The following is a 19,149-nucleotide window of genomic DNA, read 5'->3' on the forward strand; positions in this document are numbered from 1 at the left end:
ACACGTGTAGTAAATCTGCTTTCATTTATTTGATAAATGATGCACATTTTACCTTATGAAACCATAAAGCTCCGTGTCTTAAATACAATAAAATAAAAAACCATTTCAAATCACAAAGATCAGCTTAGAAAAAAATGCAAATATATATAAAACACAGCATACAAATGCATCATTGCTTTCTGCAGCAAGTGTTTGTGAGATTGATGTAGAAGTCCAGCATAGTTTGAGGTATTAAAGTTGTGTTTTCTGATCTCACTGGGTCATTAGTTTATTGCTACAGACTGTAAAATGTTTAAGGCCACAAAAATAATCACAAAGTTAAAGACTGGATATTAAAGGATTTACTCCTCATTTACTCACAATCAACTTTCTTTATTCTGATGAACACAAAAGAAGATTTTATTTACATTTATTTAAGATAAGATACATTTTTGTCTCATTTCTAGCCCAAAAATAAATAAAAATAACACACCAGGAATCATTTTTCCAGACAAATAAAAGTGTTTTGTTTTCAGAATTAATTAGTCAAAATAAAGTGAGTTTTTGCTTAAAAGTTTTTGCTAGAGCGCCATCTACTGGTAAAAATAGCCTCGAGCGCCGTCTGCTGGTTAAAAACTAGCCCATAGTGCCATCTACTGATAACAACTAGTCTAGAGCGCCGTCTGCTTGTAAAAAACTAGCCTAGAGTACCGTCTGCTGGTAAAAAAAACTAGCCTAGAGTGCCATCTACTGATCAAAACTAGCCTAGAGCGCCGTCTGCTGGTAAAAAACTAGCCTAGAGCGCCGTCTGCTGGTAAAAACTAGCCTAGATCACCATCTGCTCTTAAAAACTAGCCTAGAGCACCGTCTGCTCTTAAAAACTAGCAAAGAGCGCTATCTACTGGTAAAAACTAGCCTAGATCACCATCTGCTCCAAAAAACTAGCCTAGAGCGTCGTCTGCTGGTAAACACTAGCATAGAGCGCCATCTACTGGTAAAAACTAGCATAGAGCGCCATCTACTGGTAAAAAGTAGCATAGAGCGCCATCTGCTGGTAAAACTATCCTAGAGTGCTGTCTACTGGTAAAAACTAGCCTAGAGCGCCATCTGCTGGTAAAAAACCAGCCTAGAGCGCCATCTATTGGTACAAACTAGCCTAGAGCGCCATCTAACGGTAAAAACTAGCCTAGAGCACCATCTGCTCTTATCTGGTCAAATTAATCTCATTCCAAACCAAAAATAAAATCATTTTACTTGTTGTAAAGACAAACACTTAATTTTGACTTTATTTATTATTAAATTATTTAAAATAATTTATAATCAATTATTTATGCATTTATTTATTATAGATTATTTCTGTAAAAATAATACAATATTTTAATGTAAACAAAATAAACAATATTAACAATTCATTGTAATGTAAACAATAGACATATACAAACAAAATTAACAACTCAATTTAATTGTACAATAGACCCTTCTTGAGTAAAGAATTTTTAGATATGTGAACTAGAAATTAGACAAAAACTCTTGAGTAAAAAAAAAAAAAAGACTTATTTTTGCAGGTTCCCTCCTATTATTGGATTAAAGTATCTCTATTAAAGTATTTATGTGGAAGTCAATGGCTGTCATTCACTGTCATATCATCAAAATACAAAGAAACAAGAGTGTGAGTAAATGAGAGGTCAATAAATCTTGATTTTTAAGTGAACGCTCCCTTTAAGTGTGAACCAGCAGTGCAGTTTTCTCCCTGTATCCTCCATACCTGTCTGAATGCGTCTCATCTCTGTATTTAAGCTGTGTTTTTCGATGTAAACCTGTTTCTGCTACACGGCCAGACCGAAAGACAGGCGAAAGGCCATTTCCACAGGAACCTCTGCCACAGAGTCATGAAAACACACATAAAACTCCTGAGGAACGGGTTCAAGGAGCATCCGCCTGCAACACACACACACACACACACACACACACACACACACACACACACACACACACACACACAGCTGATCAGAGTTGGAAAATACGCTGATGTTTTCATATTAATGTATGCAACTTAGTCAATTATGATGAGAGTGTGCTTTTGTACATTTTAATGGAAATAGCAGCTAATATTTGATTTTTAAAAATTCAAGCTTGTTTGGAAACAAGTTTTAAAGTGTCCCACTTATTAGTACAGGAGTGACATCTGAAAATCACCTGCAGTAAAAAAAACAATTTGTCCAAACATTTTAATTAGTGTTTATATTTAGTTTTAGCAAGCTTTATTTAATATTTTATTTAAAGAAATCTATATTTGTACTCTTTTTATTCTTCCCTGTTTTATTTAGGGATTACTGCTATAAAAACACCTCAATTGTTTAAAGGTGCTGTATGTAAGTTTGACACCCAGTGGGTGAACTAGGTATTGCACGCCTGGTTCAAAACACGCAAGCGCAGGTTGCCAGACTGACTATCGAGCCTAAAGGCTGATTTAAGCTGTGTTTTAAATAAAAGCATCAGCATGCCATAGAAGGAATATTTTCCATATTAAGAAGAGTTTTGTTCTTAACCAACACCTGAAATTTATATTTTAGAAACGGTTTTTATTTCTGTGAATAACACAGAAATAGGTACATCTGAAGCGCTTTATTTAGTGTTAAATGCTAATAATGTGCATTTGAATACCATTTTACATGACATTTATTGCCATATTCAAGAGGTTAAATATGAATTAAAGGTGCAGTAGGTGATCTGCCAAAATGCTAACCGTTTAGCATATTATCTTTGGACGGCACGGAGGGACTGTGATTCAAAGCCACGCCTCCTGTAATCGCGAACGCGCGCACCGCGTCAAAAGAGCAGACAGACAACCCACTAATTCATGTCATTCGCCAGTTAGTGTTTGGCTGGCGCCATGCAGGAATTACATCTATTACTTAGCCACACTTACATGCTATTGCAGAGCGAATATTCAGAGTAGCGGTAAACAGTATAGGAAGGCTGTCATTGTTCAAAAATGACCCAATGTGAATATAAAAGCAGCTTCAGCTCAATAAAGCAGGTTAGGCGGAATAGCGCTATTTACTGGTGTTTTGTTGTTAAACTAAATATAAATCTACAGATGCTGTCAAAGGACCTTATGAAACTGAAACTAATCACATCAATCTTTCACCGGGAGATTTCAGTGGCTGAACAACACGTCTGTGCATATAAGTCATTAATAACACAACACACTCTAACATCAGCTCTGCCTGACCAAAATAGTGTTAGAACAGAACATGACCTGTCTAACAGAAATACATGGTGTCGTCCTTCCTCCAGTGTGCAAAATTAACTTTAATATTGATTCAGGATTTTCAAAAGTTTCAATTCAGCATTTGATTTCACCGCGTCTGTGATTGTCTCGTGTACGCGTGGCGCTCATGCACGCTCGAATGGCAGATCTGCGTGAACAGATGCGCAGAAGTCCGAATCTACAATTGCTGACAGACAGTTTGAGCTACTTATCGGAATTATGGCAATTATCGGCCTGACAATAGTTAATTGGATGAACATTTTTTAGTTTTATGCCTTACCCAGAATATAAGAATACATATAAACTAGGGCTGGGCGGTATGGCTAAATTTTTTTTAGGTTTTTATAAAGTTTGACTGATTCACGATTTAGATTTTTTTTATTGTGTGACTAGTCAATTTAAAACATTACAACAACATGACTGAAGTAACACTCTCTTTATAAGTAAGTTAAAAAACCATCTGGTTAAGGAACATTGTGTTTTGAATGGCCATGCCATACATAAATTGGTCAAAAAGGTGTAAATAAATGTAAAGCAAATTCCCGAGTTAAATATCGTTGCAGAAGATTTGAATAAGAAACATTTGTGTAAATATTGCAGTTGCAGGAATACAGAGGTATTTTTTTGCAAGTTTTGCTGTGCCTAGAAAAGATAGGCTGTCAGCTTGGCTTTGACTTGGTCGTCTTCTGATTGAATGACAAGTAAAGCTGCTACCTTTTTCTTAAAAAGATACAGTGGAAGTAAAGGGAAACTGTAACCGTACGTTCACACCGAAAGCGGCGAGAGCGTCAAAGTAGCCGGAAGTCATTCATTTTCAATGAGAGCCGGCGGCGATGAGCAGCGCGGCGCGTCTTCGCCGGCGTGAGCGTCGAGGAGAGTTGAAATGAAGTCAACTTTATGGTAATGAGCTATGACGCGGTTCGGCGGCAAGCAATCAGAATGAAGACGTCCATCGCTTGATAGCAGTCCAGAGAACACAGACCTGTGAACTTTGGTTCCGACCACAGTTGTTCCCAAGGGTTTGATTATTGCGGTCGCCGGATTTCCAATTATTAACAATGTTTTCTTACAGGAACATACATTAAATAAGTTACTGGCGAGTTACTGATGTTCATTAATGTTATATATTTATCTTAAAAAAGCGGGAATCTCACGCGATGTGACAGTACAAAACAGTATAGCTGCTTCAGGATATTTCAGACGTATGGACACATATTGGATAAAAAGAGCAAAGCCACACCACACGCAACTTGATCTTCCATTGTTGTATGAATTTGATAAGTGTATCAAATTGGTAAGTGTGCAACATTTTCACGCTAGAAACATGTTTTATGCAGGAATGTAACTGATATGCTGCAACGGCTCCTTTAAATATGAGATCAATGTAGCGAGTTTTGACGCTCTCGCCGCAGGAGCTGAAGGCAGAGAGCGTTGTCGCCAGGGCGGCAAGAGCGACCTTGGACACTCTCGCCGCTTTCGGTGTGAACGTACGGTAAAGCCTAATTTAACCCAATGTGTGAAGTTGTGGACGTATAGCAGGAGCAAATAAAAGCACCAGGGGCCTCATGTACGAAGTCTAGCGTGGAAATCATACTAAAACATTGTTTATGCACAAAGCTGTAAATGTGCGTACGCAGAAAAAAATTCAGATTTATGAAACACTGCGTATGCAGTATCCCACGCATATTCTTTGTACATCCGAATGAACGTGAAACTGAGTGCACGTGCATGAGCGCAAAACCCCTCCCTACCTCCTCCCCCGTATGAATATGCTAATGACTATACTTTGGCAAAACCCAACGAAAAAGCAACGGCAAAAGCAAGCAAAAAGAGAAACTTTGAACAGAATGTGAATTGGAGGTGCTGCTTTCGGAGGTAGACCGGAGAAAAATCGATGTTATTTTCAAGTTTGTCCTCCGGAATTAATAACAAAAGAAAAAAATAGAGTGGGAGAGTTTAGCTGATGCGGTTAACAGTTAAATCTGAACATCGCACTGAGTGGATTTAAAGAAGAAATAGCGATATGTATAGGTGCAAAATGTTGTAGTGTTCTTGACAGACTGGGTGGCGCAGCTCGTAATACGCATGTCATCATGTTTTGACACAATCGAGCATGAACTCGGTTCGAATCCAGCGTCTGATGAACTCATTCTTCTTTTAACACAACTGCCTCTATGAGTGGCCAATGGAAATAAAACAGACACAAAAAATGTGCGTACGCCTGCCATAAAGCTGGCGTGGAGCTGCGCACATTCCCACGTTCAGTTCATCGTTAGTAAATCCAAACGTGAGCGATTCTGAGCGTGAAGTTTTTGTGCGTACGCAGCGTTGATACATGAGGCCCCTGATGTGTGTCTAATATAGAATAATATATTTATTCAATTTTTTCCCCCCCTTTTAAATACTGATCATTTCATGCGCTTTGCAGCTCTCTCTGTATTATGCTGCCTGACTGCATGTCTGGGTTTCAACTTGGTCCGCTAAATGACGTCATGATGGCGGGTACTTTCACTTTTGCTGCTACAGCTGCTCACCTCTGCTCGTGTTCAAACCAAACTAAGATCAGCGCGGTTTTTCACATGGGAGGTCTTTACGTCCTTCATACGTGTTGAGAGACCGAGTTTATAGACTTGATAAGGGAATATGTCTTGACAATTCACACAGACGTGACTTAGTAAAGCGTGAAGTCATGTAGGATTTCACTTGTTGCATTAGTCTGAATGTAAATCCCCTCGTCAGGCAGCGCTGGAGTAGCGTGAGAGAGTGGACCAAAGCTTGTTTGATGCAAGGGTATTAACAAAGGAAAAATACACAACTTAATACTCTTAAATGCTTGGATTTGTTGTATTTGCACCAGCTCTGCGATGCATGCCCACAACTTCATGCAATGGGTTAAATTAGGCTGTCCAGTCTCTGTGTTCAGTCCGTCACTACCATGATTGAAACCCAGACAGGCAGTCAAGCAGGTCGCACACCAGAAGCGCCGCTCGGTGCCACAATAGGCGCGCACATGACAGTTTGAAGGATCATACACCAGACACTACAACATGAAACTAATCAGATAGCGATATGTGTCGTGCCTAGGGATGTAACAGTATTAACATTTCATGTTACGATAATACCTCGGTATGAACGGCACGGTGCGGTATTTATTGAATCATTTACAGGAAAACATAACTAATGAAAAGACTCGAAAAAAGTGTCAATGCAGGGTTCAACACTAAGGATTTTTTCTACTGATCCATTCGGGCCCGTGGTTTAGGTTTTTACTTGCCTTGCAAAATTTTTTACTGGCCCCACCAAAAAAAAAAGAAAAAAAAAAAGAAGGTAACACTTTTTTTGCCAAATATATTAAATAATGTCAAAAAAACCATCTGTAAATCTAGCATTTCAAAAGTTAATAAATGGTTAATGAGCAAAATTCTTAGTGTTATGCAAACAAAACATCAAACATCATCAGGGAAACGGTTTGAATTTCCGCTTAGTAAAAACACAGTGTGCCATTTGGGACGCCACTACATACATATACTATACTGTTGAGTAAGTGCATAATAGTGCATAGTGTGCCATTTGAGACGCAGCTTAGGTTATGGGGAAAAACAGCATGCTCAAAACATCACAGACGAACCAAAAAGCAATATAGTATCTACGACATCACAGAGAAGATAGCATTTAAAGACTTAAAAGCACAAACTTAAAATGCACGCAATTGACAAAAAGTGGCAGGCAAATTAAACTTTAGTGACAAGGCAGCACTGTCCTAATCGGGCCAGTAATGATCCTGACTACTGTCTCAAGTGTCTCTCACGCTGGCCCTGGGCCACCGGGCAGTCCTTATTGTTGAGCCCTGCAATGACATACAAATTAGCCATCTATCTGTAAGTTTCGAAGCAGGAACTTCAATTTTTCAATTTTAATAACAAAAAACTATTAAATCATATAAAAAAATAAAGTTTCAATTTAGAATTGTTGAAAACTCATCACATTCAACATTTAATCACTTAGATAGAGATGGGTTTTTTTAAGGAAAATGATCATATAACTATAATCTGGTAAAAGCTGGGATCTCTGGGCATGTCCCCTGCAACAGAAAAAACCCTCTCATTTGGGACTGAGGTTTCTGGGACAGAGAGATATGACTTGGCCCAGGTTGACAGCAGTGGGTAACGTTGTGCATTGTCTTTCCCCCACTTGAGAGGACAAGCCATGAGTGAGATAGAGGTCTCTTTGCGGTACAAGTCAATGTCTGCATCAATCTAACAAGTGTGCTGTGTTCTGCAGTCCCCATGACTGTTTTTAGTCGTATTCCCCGACTTATATTTCACCACAGTCTGGCAGTGCCTGCATACTGTTTGTTTCTTTGTCTGTCACCTTTTCTCCTTTCTCGTATCTTTTTAGAAAGAAACCGAAATGCTTCCACACATCTGATTTAAAACCCGCTTTAGGTTCGATCATTTCCAGCTCTTTTTCTTCCCCGCTACTAGCAGCACACTCCATTTCCGCATTACTGGATCTGTAGTGACAACAGACCGCAAAGGATGATGTCCACGCCTGGGCTGATGGGAATTGTAGTTCCCGCCACCTCCCGTTCGCCTGAGCAAACATTTCTCAGAAATATAGTTTTATTGAGTCATGCGACTACGCTAATATTGAACAAAATTACTATTGTGGTATGACGGTATTTACAATATTGTTACATCCTTAGTCGTGGCTGAAATATGAACTGCGTCCCGAGTCGTGGCTGGGCGTTGTCAACTTGCGGCGGCGGTGTATGTACCCTAATAGAAACCTAGGTTTAGAATTCTAAAATGCATGGCGTGGCGCGTTGCCGAGCAGCACTTCTGTTGTGCGACCTGCTTCATACAGAGAGTGAACCAAAGCAGATTGGTGCAGTTATAATGTATCTAATATTTTTATTTTAAAAATCGCGACATCTCTATTTAATATAAAACTAAATCGTCTTAAAACGTAAATTCAAATTAATCGAAAAAAAAAAAAAAAAATCGCCCAGCCCTAATATCAACACATTTAGATCATTTACTGTAATCATTACTATTTGACTGTGAAGAGTCTTTCAACCAGCACAACAAAACATGTTTATGTAGACAATCACCTGCTGCACCTTTAATCACATCATAAGCCTTACCATTGCGCTGGAGTGCAGCGAGGGCACTATTCTGTGCTTCTGAATGACTGCATTTACGTTTCTGTCCTGTTTCCTCTGGTGCAACAAGCCAAATTGCTCACCACCCTTCAGCCTAATTTGTTGTATTTTGGCTAGAATAAAAGCAGTTTTTAATTTTTTAAAACTATTTTAAGGTCAATATTATTAGCCCCCTTAAACAATATTTTATTTTGATCGTCTACAAAACAAACCATCATTATACAATGACTTGCCTAATTACCCAAACCTGCCTAATTAACCTAGTTAAGCCTTTGAATGTCACTTTAGATAGATAAAAGATAAGAATAAATAAGTTATTATAAACGAGTTATTAAAACTATAATGTTTAGAAGTGTGTTGAAAAAAGTCTTCTTTATGTTCAACAGAAACTGGGGAAAAATATACAGGAGGGCTAATAATTCTGACTTCAACTGTATCAATCTGTGTGTGTGAGATGCTGTACCCGATCACCCAGTAGGTCATGGTCGGCGCTGGTTTCTTCTGATCGGTCCAGTTCTGGGGTTTGCATTGAAACAGGACTCCGTGCTCTTTAACGGGACCTAAACCTGCAGTGCTCTGCCGCTCCGGCCCTCGACGATCCTGACAAACACATCAACAAACCATCAGGCAATATAGCGTTCAATCATAACAAATAAAAATGTCATTATTTATAACTTTGTAGTGAGTTTACAAATAGGTCGACTTATATTTGATGCATTTTAATAATAAGCAAAAATTAAGTAGGAATAATTCATAAAAATAATGAATAACTTGATAAGTGGTTTACATTTGGCTGTCTGAAAAGTAATTATGAAATGTAATTATTTGACTCATTTATTAATTCATTTTCCCTCAACTTAGTCTCTTTATTCTTCAGTGGTCACCACAGTGGAATGAACCATCAACTTATCCAGCATGCGTTTTAAACAGCGGATGCCCTTCCAGCTGCAACCTATTACTGGGAAACACCCAAACACATTCACACACACACTCATACACTACGGCCAATTTAGTTTATTCAGTTCACCTATTCACCTTATTCTTCGCCGACGAGCGGGGGCAGCCATTTGAATCTTCTTGGTTCGAGACTTCCGGTCTCATTCACTTCCATTCATTTTTAGACATTAAAAACTGCTCGTTTTGCTGTTTGATGTTGCAAACTGATATTTCCTCATTATATTATTCTACTTGGTCTGTATAGTCATGCAAACATTTGTTTGTAGAGCAAGTAGTTTGACCGTTTTCTGCCGTTTATGATTCCTAGTCATGTCTCCCATAGGCGACTGAATTGGAAGTTCTAAAACAATCGCGAAAACAGGCGCACTTCCGCATTTTAGAATAAGGTCAATAGCGCATGTGTTTGGACTGTGGGGGAAACCGGAGCACCCGGAGGAAACCCACGCCAACACAGGGAGAACATGCAAACTCCACACAGAAACGCCAACTGGCCCAGCCGGGACTCGAACCAGCGACCTTCAGCTGTGACTTGACAGTGCTAACCACTGAGCCACCATGCCACCCTATCTACTTTTCTTCCATATTTAGTTTCCTATCTTATTGTAGATTCAGCAGTAGGTTAATCTGCCATTCTGGGGTCTTTTATGCAGAGAAATCTCCTCAAGTCTTTCAATAATTATGCATTCAAAAGTTTCCAAGCATGTCTTTATATAAGTCCACATTATTGTTGCAGATAAAATATAACATGGAAAATGATATTTAAATATATTCCAGTGGGCTAGATATTAATTAATAGTCATTTGAACAACTTTACCGAAGCCTCTCTACTTGACGGTTGGTCTCACACATCCGCCATGTTTGTAGTTTATTTACATTTATTCCCTAAGTTTGTAGTTCTTATCGAATTCACATCCAACATGCAATGTATTGTGGGCAATATTAGCGGTTAGAGTATGGACGCTTCTACACTTTTACTTTTACTACACTTTTTACCGAAAATAGTAGACCATTCAGGAACCGTTGGTGTACTCTTTCCAATATGTTATGGTTTGGGACATGCACTACCCGATAAAAGTCATGTCATCGATTCGCAGTTGTAAGAGCAACAAATAACAACTTGACTTCTAGTTGATCATTTGGCAGAAGGTGGATTTCTCTGATGAATCATCTGTTGATCTGCATCCCAGTCATCACACATACTGCAGAAGACCTACTGGAGCCCACATGGACCCAAGATTCTCTTACAAATCAGTCAAGTTTGGTGAAGGAAAAATCATGGTTTGGGTTTACAGTACAAACCACAGGAGAGGGCAAAGTCTCCAGCAGGACAGCGCTCCTTCTCATACTTCAGCCTCCACATCAAAGCTCCTGAAAGCAAAGAAAGTCAAGGTGCTCCAGGATTGGCCAGCCCTGTCACCAGACATGAACATTATTAAGCATGTCTGGGGTAAGATGAAGGAGGCAGTGAAGATAAATCCAAAGAGTCTTGATGAACTCTGGGAGTCTTGTGAGAACGCTTTCTTTGCCATTCCAGATGACTTTATTAATCAGTGATTTGAGTCATGTCAGAGATGTGTGGATGCAGTCCTCCAAGCTCATGATGGAGTCAGACACAATATTCATCCTGTTTCCACTGCAGCATGACTTTATATCCTATACTGGACATTATTTCTGTTCAGTGACGAGACTTTTGCCTAAGCAAAGTCAGCCTTTACTGTCCTAATTAAATCCATACCTGTCAACATTGGACTGTGAAAATAAGGGATATGCCCACCATAATAAGGCACCCCCCCCCCTTTAAAAAAATCCTTAAATTACTAAATATGTTCATTTGGAGCTGTTTCATCGTAAATAAACAGTTAAATGGGCAGTAATATGTTTCAATATTTACAAAAGAAAAATAAATATATACATTAGCAGCAAATACATTAGCAAACAGTTCAGCTTATGAAAATTAATAGCTCTTATAATGAAATAGAATCAAGCTATCAACCACATTAGCCGTTTCTCCACTGTATGACTTACACATTCTGATTAAAGACCAACGAATTAATTTCTCATTTATTAAGATTTTTTTTTATTACATTAAATATGAGGTGTCACTTTAAAACTGCACACATCTAACGTTATAATGAAAGCATTTGACTGCTTTACTAACTTTTTATGCTCATTTACGACGAAATTAGTTGTGTTTGGAAAAAAAAAAACCCACCAAGATCGACATCCTTATACGTTATTATTATTAATTATGTGTATATGTCTGTTTAAACACGCACCCAAAAGCCAGACTTTCTATCCGTTTGGGAAACAGTAACTGTTTATCACTATGGAGCACGTCAGCTGACAGTCACGCACCATTATATGACAGTTTTAAGGATTGTTTAGGATGGGCGACGGCACCTGTATTTAAAAGGAAATGGAATCGCGCCGTTTTTAATATTTATTTATAAGTGTTTTCATACCCAAACAAAAAATCGAAAGCGCAGAAGATTCACGTTTTAGACTAAAGGGCGACCCCTGGTGGTTCGGCGGTATGGGTATGCATACAGGTAGGCTCGGCTGTTTACAGAAAGACTGAAAATATGGGAGAAATACGGGAAAATACCTTTACGGGATGATAGCGGGATAGAACAATAAAATACGGGAGAATCCCAGGAAAAACGGGAGGGTTGACAGGTATGATTAAATCATCTTTCATATAAGCCACTTCTGATACTAAATGATCAACTAGAAGTGAAGTTATAATTTGTTGTTCCTAAAACGTGAATAGACAACAAGATTTTTGTCAGGTAGTGACTGATTCTATTTTCGAATACCATTTAGGATGGACAGTATGCGAATCGGCAGGCAGCAAGTGTGATTGTGGGTCGTTACCCGTGTGGGAAGGCTCTGCTGGAAGGCCTGGCGGATGGACAGACAGCAGTGCTGGAAGTTGTGGATGAGCTGCGGGTGGATGGAGCCGCTCAGATGACGGATCTCTGTGTGTGTGGGAGCGATAAAGATGCCCTGCACCGACTCCATCAGCACATAGTGGAAGAGTGTGTTCTCCGCACCCGCCGTCACTCTGACACACACACACACACAACAGCATAAACAAACAAACAAACAAACAACAGTATAAACGCACACGCACAACAGCATAAACATACATACAAACACACACCACAATATAAACACACACACACAGACACACACAGACACACACACACACACACACACACACACACACACACACACACACACACACACACACACACACACACACACACACACACACACACAGTAGCGTAGTAATAGAGTGTGTAGTCAGAGTTTGACTCACTGCAGGACGTTCTGCATCTCTTCCGTCTCTCGCTCGCTCAGACTCTTCCTCAGAGAGCCCAGATAAAACGGGTTCGGATGCTTTAACCTGGGCATCTGCAACAACACAAAACAACTGAAATACATTTAAATCTGCAAACAGATTAACAAATAAATTAAAATTATATATACACAGTACCGGTCAAAGGTTTGGGGTCAGTAGGATTTTTAAAATGTTTTTGAATAAGCTTCTCCTGCTCACCAGGGCTTCGTTTATTTAAAGGGCACCAAATTTAACCACTGTTAAAGGTTTAAGATAAGTCTTTTGTGCCCCCAGAATGTGTTCGTAAAGTTTCAGCTCAAAGCACCCTTCAGATTATTTATTAAAACTTTTTAAATCTGGGAAATGTGCGATGTTTTAAGATTGTAGCTGTTTTTGTTGCCTGTGCCTTTAATGCTAATGAGCTGGTTCTCCCCGACGACTGTTTCCACGTGCGTTTCACAGCCATAACCTCCATGTAGATAAACAGCACAGTGACAAACAAGAATAAAGCAGATCTCCATTACTACAGTATGAACTTTCCCAATGCTTATTTGATGTATTTGTTGTGGAGTTAATTTAAGCCTATCATGTCCTTATAAAGGTTATATCCACTGCTGTATGGACATCGTTAAGTTAATGTACAAAATAAACCTGATTTAAAGGTTCAGGACACCCTGGAGAACATTTTTTTTTATATGTTAACAGATTTGTGTGTGTTGAGGATCAGTTAAGACAATGTTAGCACCTGTCAGCTTTAATTGTGGGGAAAACTGGATAATTTTGAACTTTTGTCAGCTAATTTCAGCTTCCGGGTTTAAAATGATTTTTGGGGCGGGATCAAAATCGGCGACGTAGTGCAGTACTGCAAGTGCAATGATGACGCGTCGGTTTCCCATTATTATTCATAGCGGAGTTTTTTATCCTATGAGAAGAGCCGGCTGCTTAATTATTCATCAGACCTGCCAGACCTGCCAGAGTCTGAGTCAAGCCCGAGCTGTGAGACACGTCACGGACCCACGGCACGGGCACACAGTATTTAGCCGTTCATGAAGGCTCATATGTGTTTGTTTCCATGATCCACGCGGTTTGTTGCATGTTTTCCCGCGCGATCTTGTCAGGGCCGATCATACAGCAAAGCTGTGTGTGTGCTGCTAGCATTTTTGTCGGGAGAGCAGCACAAGAATTAGAGAATGGCGGACGCTGTCTTTTATCAGGAGTTCGTTCACATTTAGACACATCACTGTGCTGCTGTGTTTGCCTAAATCCTCCAGATTACCAGCAGGGCTAACGGTTAAAATAGACAGGTCAGGAGACCTGCTGCACTGAGTCTGCTGGATACGGGGATTGAGGGAGAAGTCCTCATTTATAGTGTTTACATGAACACACTTATCTTTATAATTATATAAATTGTGGTTATGTGTATATGAAATTACGAAAAAACAAATGTAGCAGGGCATTAAATCACTATTTATTTCTTTGCATTTTAACTTTGTAAACTATAAACTCATGCGTCTCCTCACGGTTTGTCTCATTTTGTGAGCTAGCTTCGTTCGCTCCCCTTCTCCCCTGCTGGCCACGCCCACTCCTGCCCGATGCTCGCGGAGCTCCACTACCATTAATCATGCATCTTTTAAAAAAATTCTGAAGTAGACTTTAACCGAAAGTGGGGGGTGTCATGGCCCTTTAAGTCTGCAAACCGGGATTAAAACGTCTTCTTTTATAATTGTAACTGACATGCGGCTGTGGTGATGAATTACGAAGCTATTTTACTATCTTTATTACAAACATGCACCGTTTAAAAAAACGTTTTAAGCTCATTCTTCATCACATTTGATGATGATCGATGATTACACCGAGCTGAACAGATCTTTTAATCCTGGTTGCTTTGCGCATGTCCTGTCTTGTTGATATGATAACATGCATTACTACGGAGACATGTTAATTTGTGGCTGTCAATCAATTTGGTGGCCAGGGAAACTGCACTTCTACATGACGTTGCGGTGGGACTCAAATTGGGAGGGAACGTCAGGAAATAAAAAAAAAATAATAAAAAAAGACTTATTGTCTTTCTATCAGCCCAATATGGCTGTGGACACACTATACCTATACACAGTTCTGTCCAAACAGCTTACAAAAGATGATTTTCATCATAGGTGCCCTTTAAACAAAAATACAGCACACATTGTAAAATTGTGAAATGTTATTGCACTACAAAATCTGTTCAAAAGTAGTTTATCATTTAGTTTAATGATTTATTCCAGTGATTTTAAAGATGAATTTTCAGCATCCTTCCTCCAGTCTTCAGTCACATGATCCTTCAGAAATCATTCTAATATTAATTATTATTTTTATTATTAATATTATTATTAATGGCAAAAGTAACAAAAGCAACGATGATTGCAGTAATATTTCATTTGAAACTACATACAATAAGAAAGCAGTTATATAAAATTGTAATAAATATTTAACTTTTTTTACATCTTATAATAATAATATTTATTTAACCAGGTAAGTCAATCGAGAACCAGTTCTCATTTACAATGACGACCTGGCCAAGAGGCAACATGAAAAGCAGATGCAGTACAAAGCACTAGGGACACAATACAATAACAATTTTACAAATGCAGATAATAACATATAAAACCAACAAAAAAACTAAAAACAGGCAAAGTGATCTTGAACTATTGACTGAATAGAATTTTTAAAAGATGATAGCGGAATGAAAGTGCTGAGCTTTAAGGTCTGCTGCAGATGATTCCAAGCATCAGCAGCAGAAAACTGAAAAGAGTAGCGACCAAATGAAGTGCGAACTTTGGGTATGCAAAGGTTAATAAAATTACTAGAGCGCAGATTTTGGCATGTTTCCTGAATGTTAAGAAGTGACAGTAAATATAGTGGAGTTTTTCTAATAAGAGTTTTGTAAATGAACAGAAACCAATGAATTTGTCGACGTGATTGAATTAGGGTTGGGCATCTAAGCTATAATGCCGATCCGATTAGCATCTCGATACAAAGAATACGATCCAAAATATTAGCGATACATTTGTGACATATTGCGATGCAACACAATACGATTTACACCCATATCACGATACAATGCGATAATTCAGCACTAACTAATTAGATCAAGTTTATGAGATGATGTGAAAGAGGATGCTGTGCCATTGAACGAGTTTGATTATTTATTAACCAAGCAAAACCAAGACTTTTTTTTACAAACTGGATTTTCTCTCAGAGCCAGAGTGTCAGTTTAGTTTAGTGTCAGTAGAGGGCCATTTTAGAACATATAGCACATATTATTTAAGTATTTTCAAGATAAGCAGAATGTATAAGTGCAATATATATTATAAATGTATATATTTGCACTCTTTCAACATAAAGGTTTACCATTGCACAACAAGAATTGTGATTTAACTTTTCAACTATGAAAACAAGTTTTACAAAGATATATTTTCCACTGAATATTCAAAACTTAAGGTCGTGAACTAGCAGTGTTATGCTGCTTTGAAACATCACTATCACTGTAAACAACAGGCTAATAAAAATAAAAATAAATAAAAATTAACAGGAGGAGGTGTTTAAAACCTTCGTTCTCCGTGACACTAGGCTGAATATCTTTGCAGATGAACAATGCAATAGCATTCGTTATTGGCGTAGATCGAGCTTTCAATGCTCACCACTTTTGGAGCTGTTAGCTACAGTTGAAGCAGTGCGAAAGCCAGGGATGCAGGACCACTGGAAGATGCTTCCACAACAACACCGTGTCGCCGCTTCAAGTGAGATTTCAGATTAGTCGTACTGCCCGTGTATTTTACAGATGCGCGGCACATTTTGCAAATTGCATCTGTCCTGTCAAGTCGTCCATCTTTTTTGCAGAATCCATAATGTTGCCATACTTTAGATTTAAAACTCAGTGGGGAATAAAATGTTTGTTTTGCTTCTCGCGCTTTCTGAGGGCGCTCCACTAGCTTCATCCGCACACCTGATACACTGAGTTGTAGTGTAAGTGTACACATCCGCAAATCCGTTGCTAATGCATACTTTATGTAGGTCGATTAAATTATGCGCCAAAAACAGGTTGACAACACTTGTTAATAAATAAAAAATACATTCTATATTAAAAATATAAGTTGTATCTTGGAAAAACCAATGCATCTCGCAAAAACCGATGCATCTCGATTTGCTTCCAAAATTTCATTCATCCTCTGCTGCTCTACCGATGCACTCGCATGACCGCGTATCGATACATATCGATGAATCTTCCCATCCCTAGATTGAAGAGAAGGCCAATTCAGTGAAATATACAGTTGACAGTGATGAGTATTGAATGGTGCACCAGTAACAAAATGAATTGCTGCATGTTAAATAACATCCAGTTCGTGAAGAAGAGTTTTTGAAGCATTATAAATGCCACCTTGAAGAGAATAATTCAATAAAAAACATTAAAAATAAAAAGTACAAATAAATTATAACAATATTTACATATAAACTACTATACGTAAAATTAATGGATTATTAATGGATATAGTGTGTATACATTTTTACAAACTTTACATATTCTAATATGTTCTATAAATAATGTTGTTTTTTCTGCATTTTCAAAAGTTATTTACTATTCAAGTTATATATATTTAATTTTTTTATCAGTATTACAAATGTATTATTTATCTTCTGGACGATTTTGAGATGTAAATATAGAGTCTGACTGTTTCAATATTAGTCAAACTACCAGTCATGAACAATAAACGACATCAGAAAAACAACTTGGGAAACCCAAAACTGCCGAAAAGCCCTTGGGGAATATTTAAAAAAAGAAAAATGTCAACAATAACATTATAGAGATAATAAGAAATAATAAAGATAGCAATATTTAAATATGAGAAAATATACATAATATTAAGAAATAAAATAACAATAAATTAAAATTATCAGCATTATCATGAATTTTTGACCATTTACATGTTATTTCTTTTTATTTATGCATATTATAAATGTATTATTTATCCTTTGGATGATTTTGAGATGTAAATATAGAGTCTGACTGCTTCAATATTAGTCAAACTGCAAGTCATGAACAATAAACGACATCAGAAAAACAACTTGAGAAACCCAAAACTGCCGAACAGCCCTTGGGAAATATTTGTTTAAAAGAATGAAAATGTCAATACTTACATTATAGAAATAATAGGAGATAATACGAAAGATAGTAATAATGAATTATTAAATAATATATATAATATTAAGAAATAAAATACTAATAAATCAAAATTATCAGCATCACCATAAGTCATAGACTATTTACGAAGTATTTCTTTTTATTTATCCATATTGTAAATGTATTATTTTATGCTTTTGATATAGAGTCTGATTGCTTTAATATTAGTGAAACAGCGAGTCCTAAACAATAAAAGACAGCAGAAAATCACCTTGAGAAACCCAGCGCTGCCCAAGCTGCCATCGGACCCTCCGGACCCCAGCGAGTCTCTGCGGGCTACACTAGCAGGCGTCCCGTCAGCATGACCCTCGCTGCCACTATCAGACTGACTCCTCTGAGGACTCGCTCTGCGTCCTCTTATACCCACTGTCCCCGCCTCCCCAAACAGACTCCGCCCTATTCCGCCTGGCGACGGGGGTTTAATGGCTGCCGTCAGCCTGTTGAGGATCGGGGAGCTGCCGATGGTGTCCTGCTGGCTCCGCCCACCAGCAGGCAGGAACCAATCAGCGCAGGAGAGGCAGGGAGTAGGCGGAGCCGAAAGGCGCTCCTCGATGCCGGCGTCCAGACTCTCCAGCTGAAGCAGCGTGGCTTTCACCTGATCCACATACACAGAGTCAGGAGTGGGACGTCCCACAGCAGAGGAGGCGCAGCCACCCGCCTCCAGCAACACACACTGCATGAAGTGCCTCTGCAAACACACAAACCAGCGGAAACAATAGGTATAACACGATACATAAAGTGAATTTCACATAGTAAACAGTAAAAATGACACATCTATCCCAACTACCAACAATCAAGAATGCATGATTATATGCTGTCATGGCTTTGCCATCAAAAACGTCCTTATAATGGAAGCAAATGGGGCAAAAACAGCCACCAACATAAGGAAAGGGTAGTCAGTTTTGAAAACTTTTAAAGCATTTTCCAAAATATGTGTCAGAATAAGATTCATCACCAAAATCATCTCATTTGCTGAAACACAGAGGAAGTTGTGGCCAAATTAAGACTTAAAATCACCCCAGAGTGGATGAAAACACCCCCAACAGCACACAAGGGTTAAAGAGGAAGTAGTCTGTCTAAAACCTGCATACTCTTCTGTCACACACTCAAAAGTACATACATTTTCATTCATTCATTCATTCAATTTCTTTTCAGCTTAGTCCCTTTATTAGTCAGGGGTCGCCGAAGCAGAATGAACCGCCAACTGATCCGGCATA

At 38.5% G+C, this 19,149-nt stretch overlaps 2 protein-coding genes across 8 annotated transcripts in view; one reads left to right on the forward strand and one right to left on the reverse strand.

Annotated features, from left to right (window-relative positions):
- The window catches only part of actn3b (actinin alpha 3b), a 701,279-nt gene extending 690,175 nt beyond the window's left edge, over positions 1-11,104 (forward strand). Inside the window, exon 15 of the transcript XR_015494579.1 lies at positions 10,926-11,104. The gene's annotated coding sequence lies outside the window, so the exon portion shown is untranslated. The remainder of the gene's footprint in view (positions 1-10,925) is intronic.
- intu (inturned planar cell polarity protein) overlaps positions 1-19,149 on the reverse strand; it is a 71,792-nt gene that overhangs the window by 3,872 nt on the left and 48,771 nt on the right. For 2 of the 7 annotated variants that reach the window (XR_015494495.1, XR_015494493.1), the window contains exons 12-17: positions 18,144-18,620; positions 12,697-12,791; positions 12,249-12,438; positions 8,881-9,017; positions 1,745-1,917; positions 6-281 (exon numbers count right to left, since the gene is read on the reverse strand). Coding sequence is in view for 3 of the 7 variants with exons in the window: in XM_087258515.1 (XP_087114641.1) it covers positions 1,806-1,917; positions 8,881-9,017; positions 12,249-12,438; positions 12,697-12,791; positions 18,144-18,620 (1,011 nt within the window). In the remaining 4 variants the exon portion in view is untranslated. 7 annotated transcript variants of the gene reach the window in all.

Source organism: Danio rerio, chromosome 7 (assembly GCF_052040795.2).
Source record: "Danio rerio strain M-AB ecotype USA chromosome 7, GRCz13ab, whole genome shotgun sequence".
NCBI classification, from domain to species: Eukaryota; Metazoa; Chordata; class Actinopteri; order Cypriniformes; family Danionidae; genus Danio; species Danio rerio.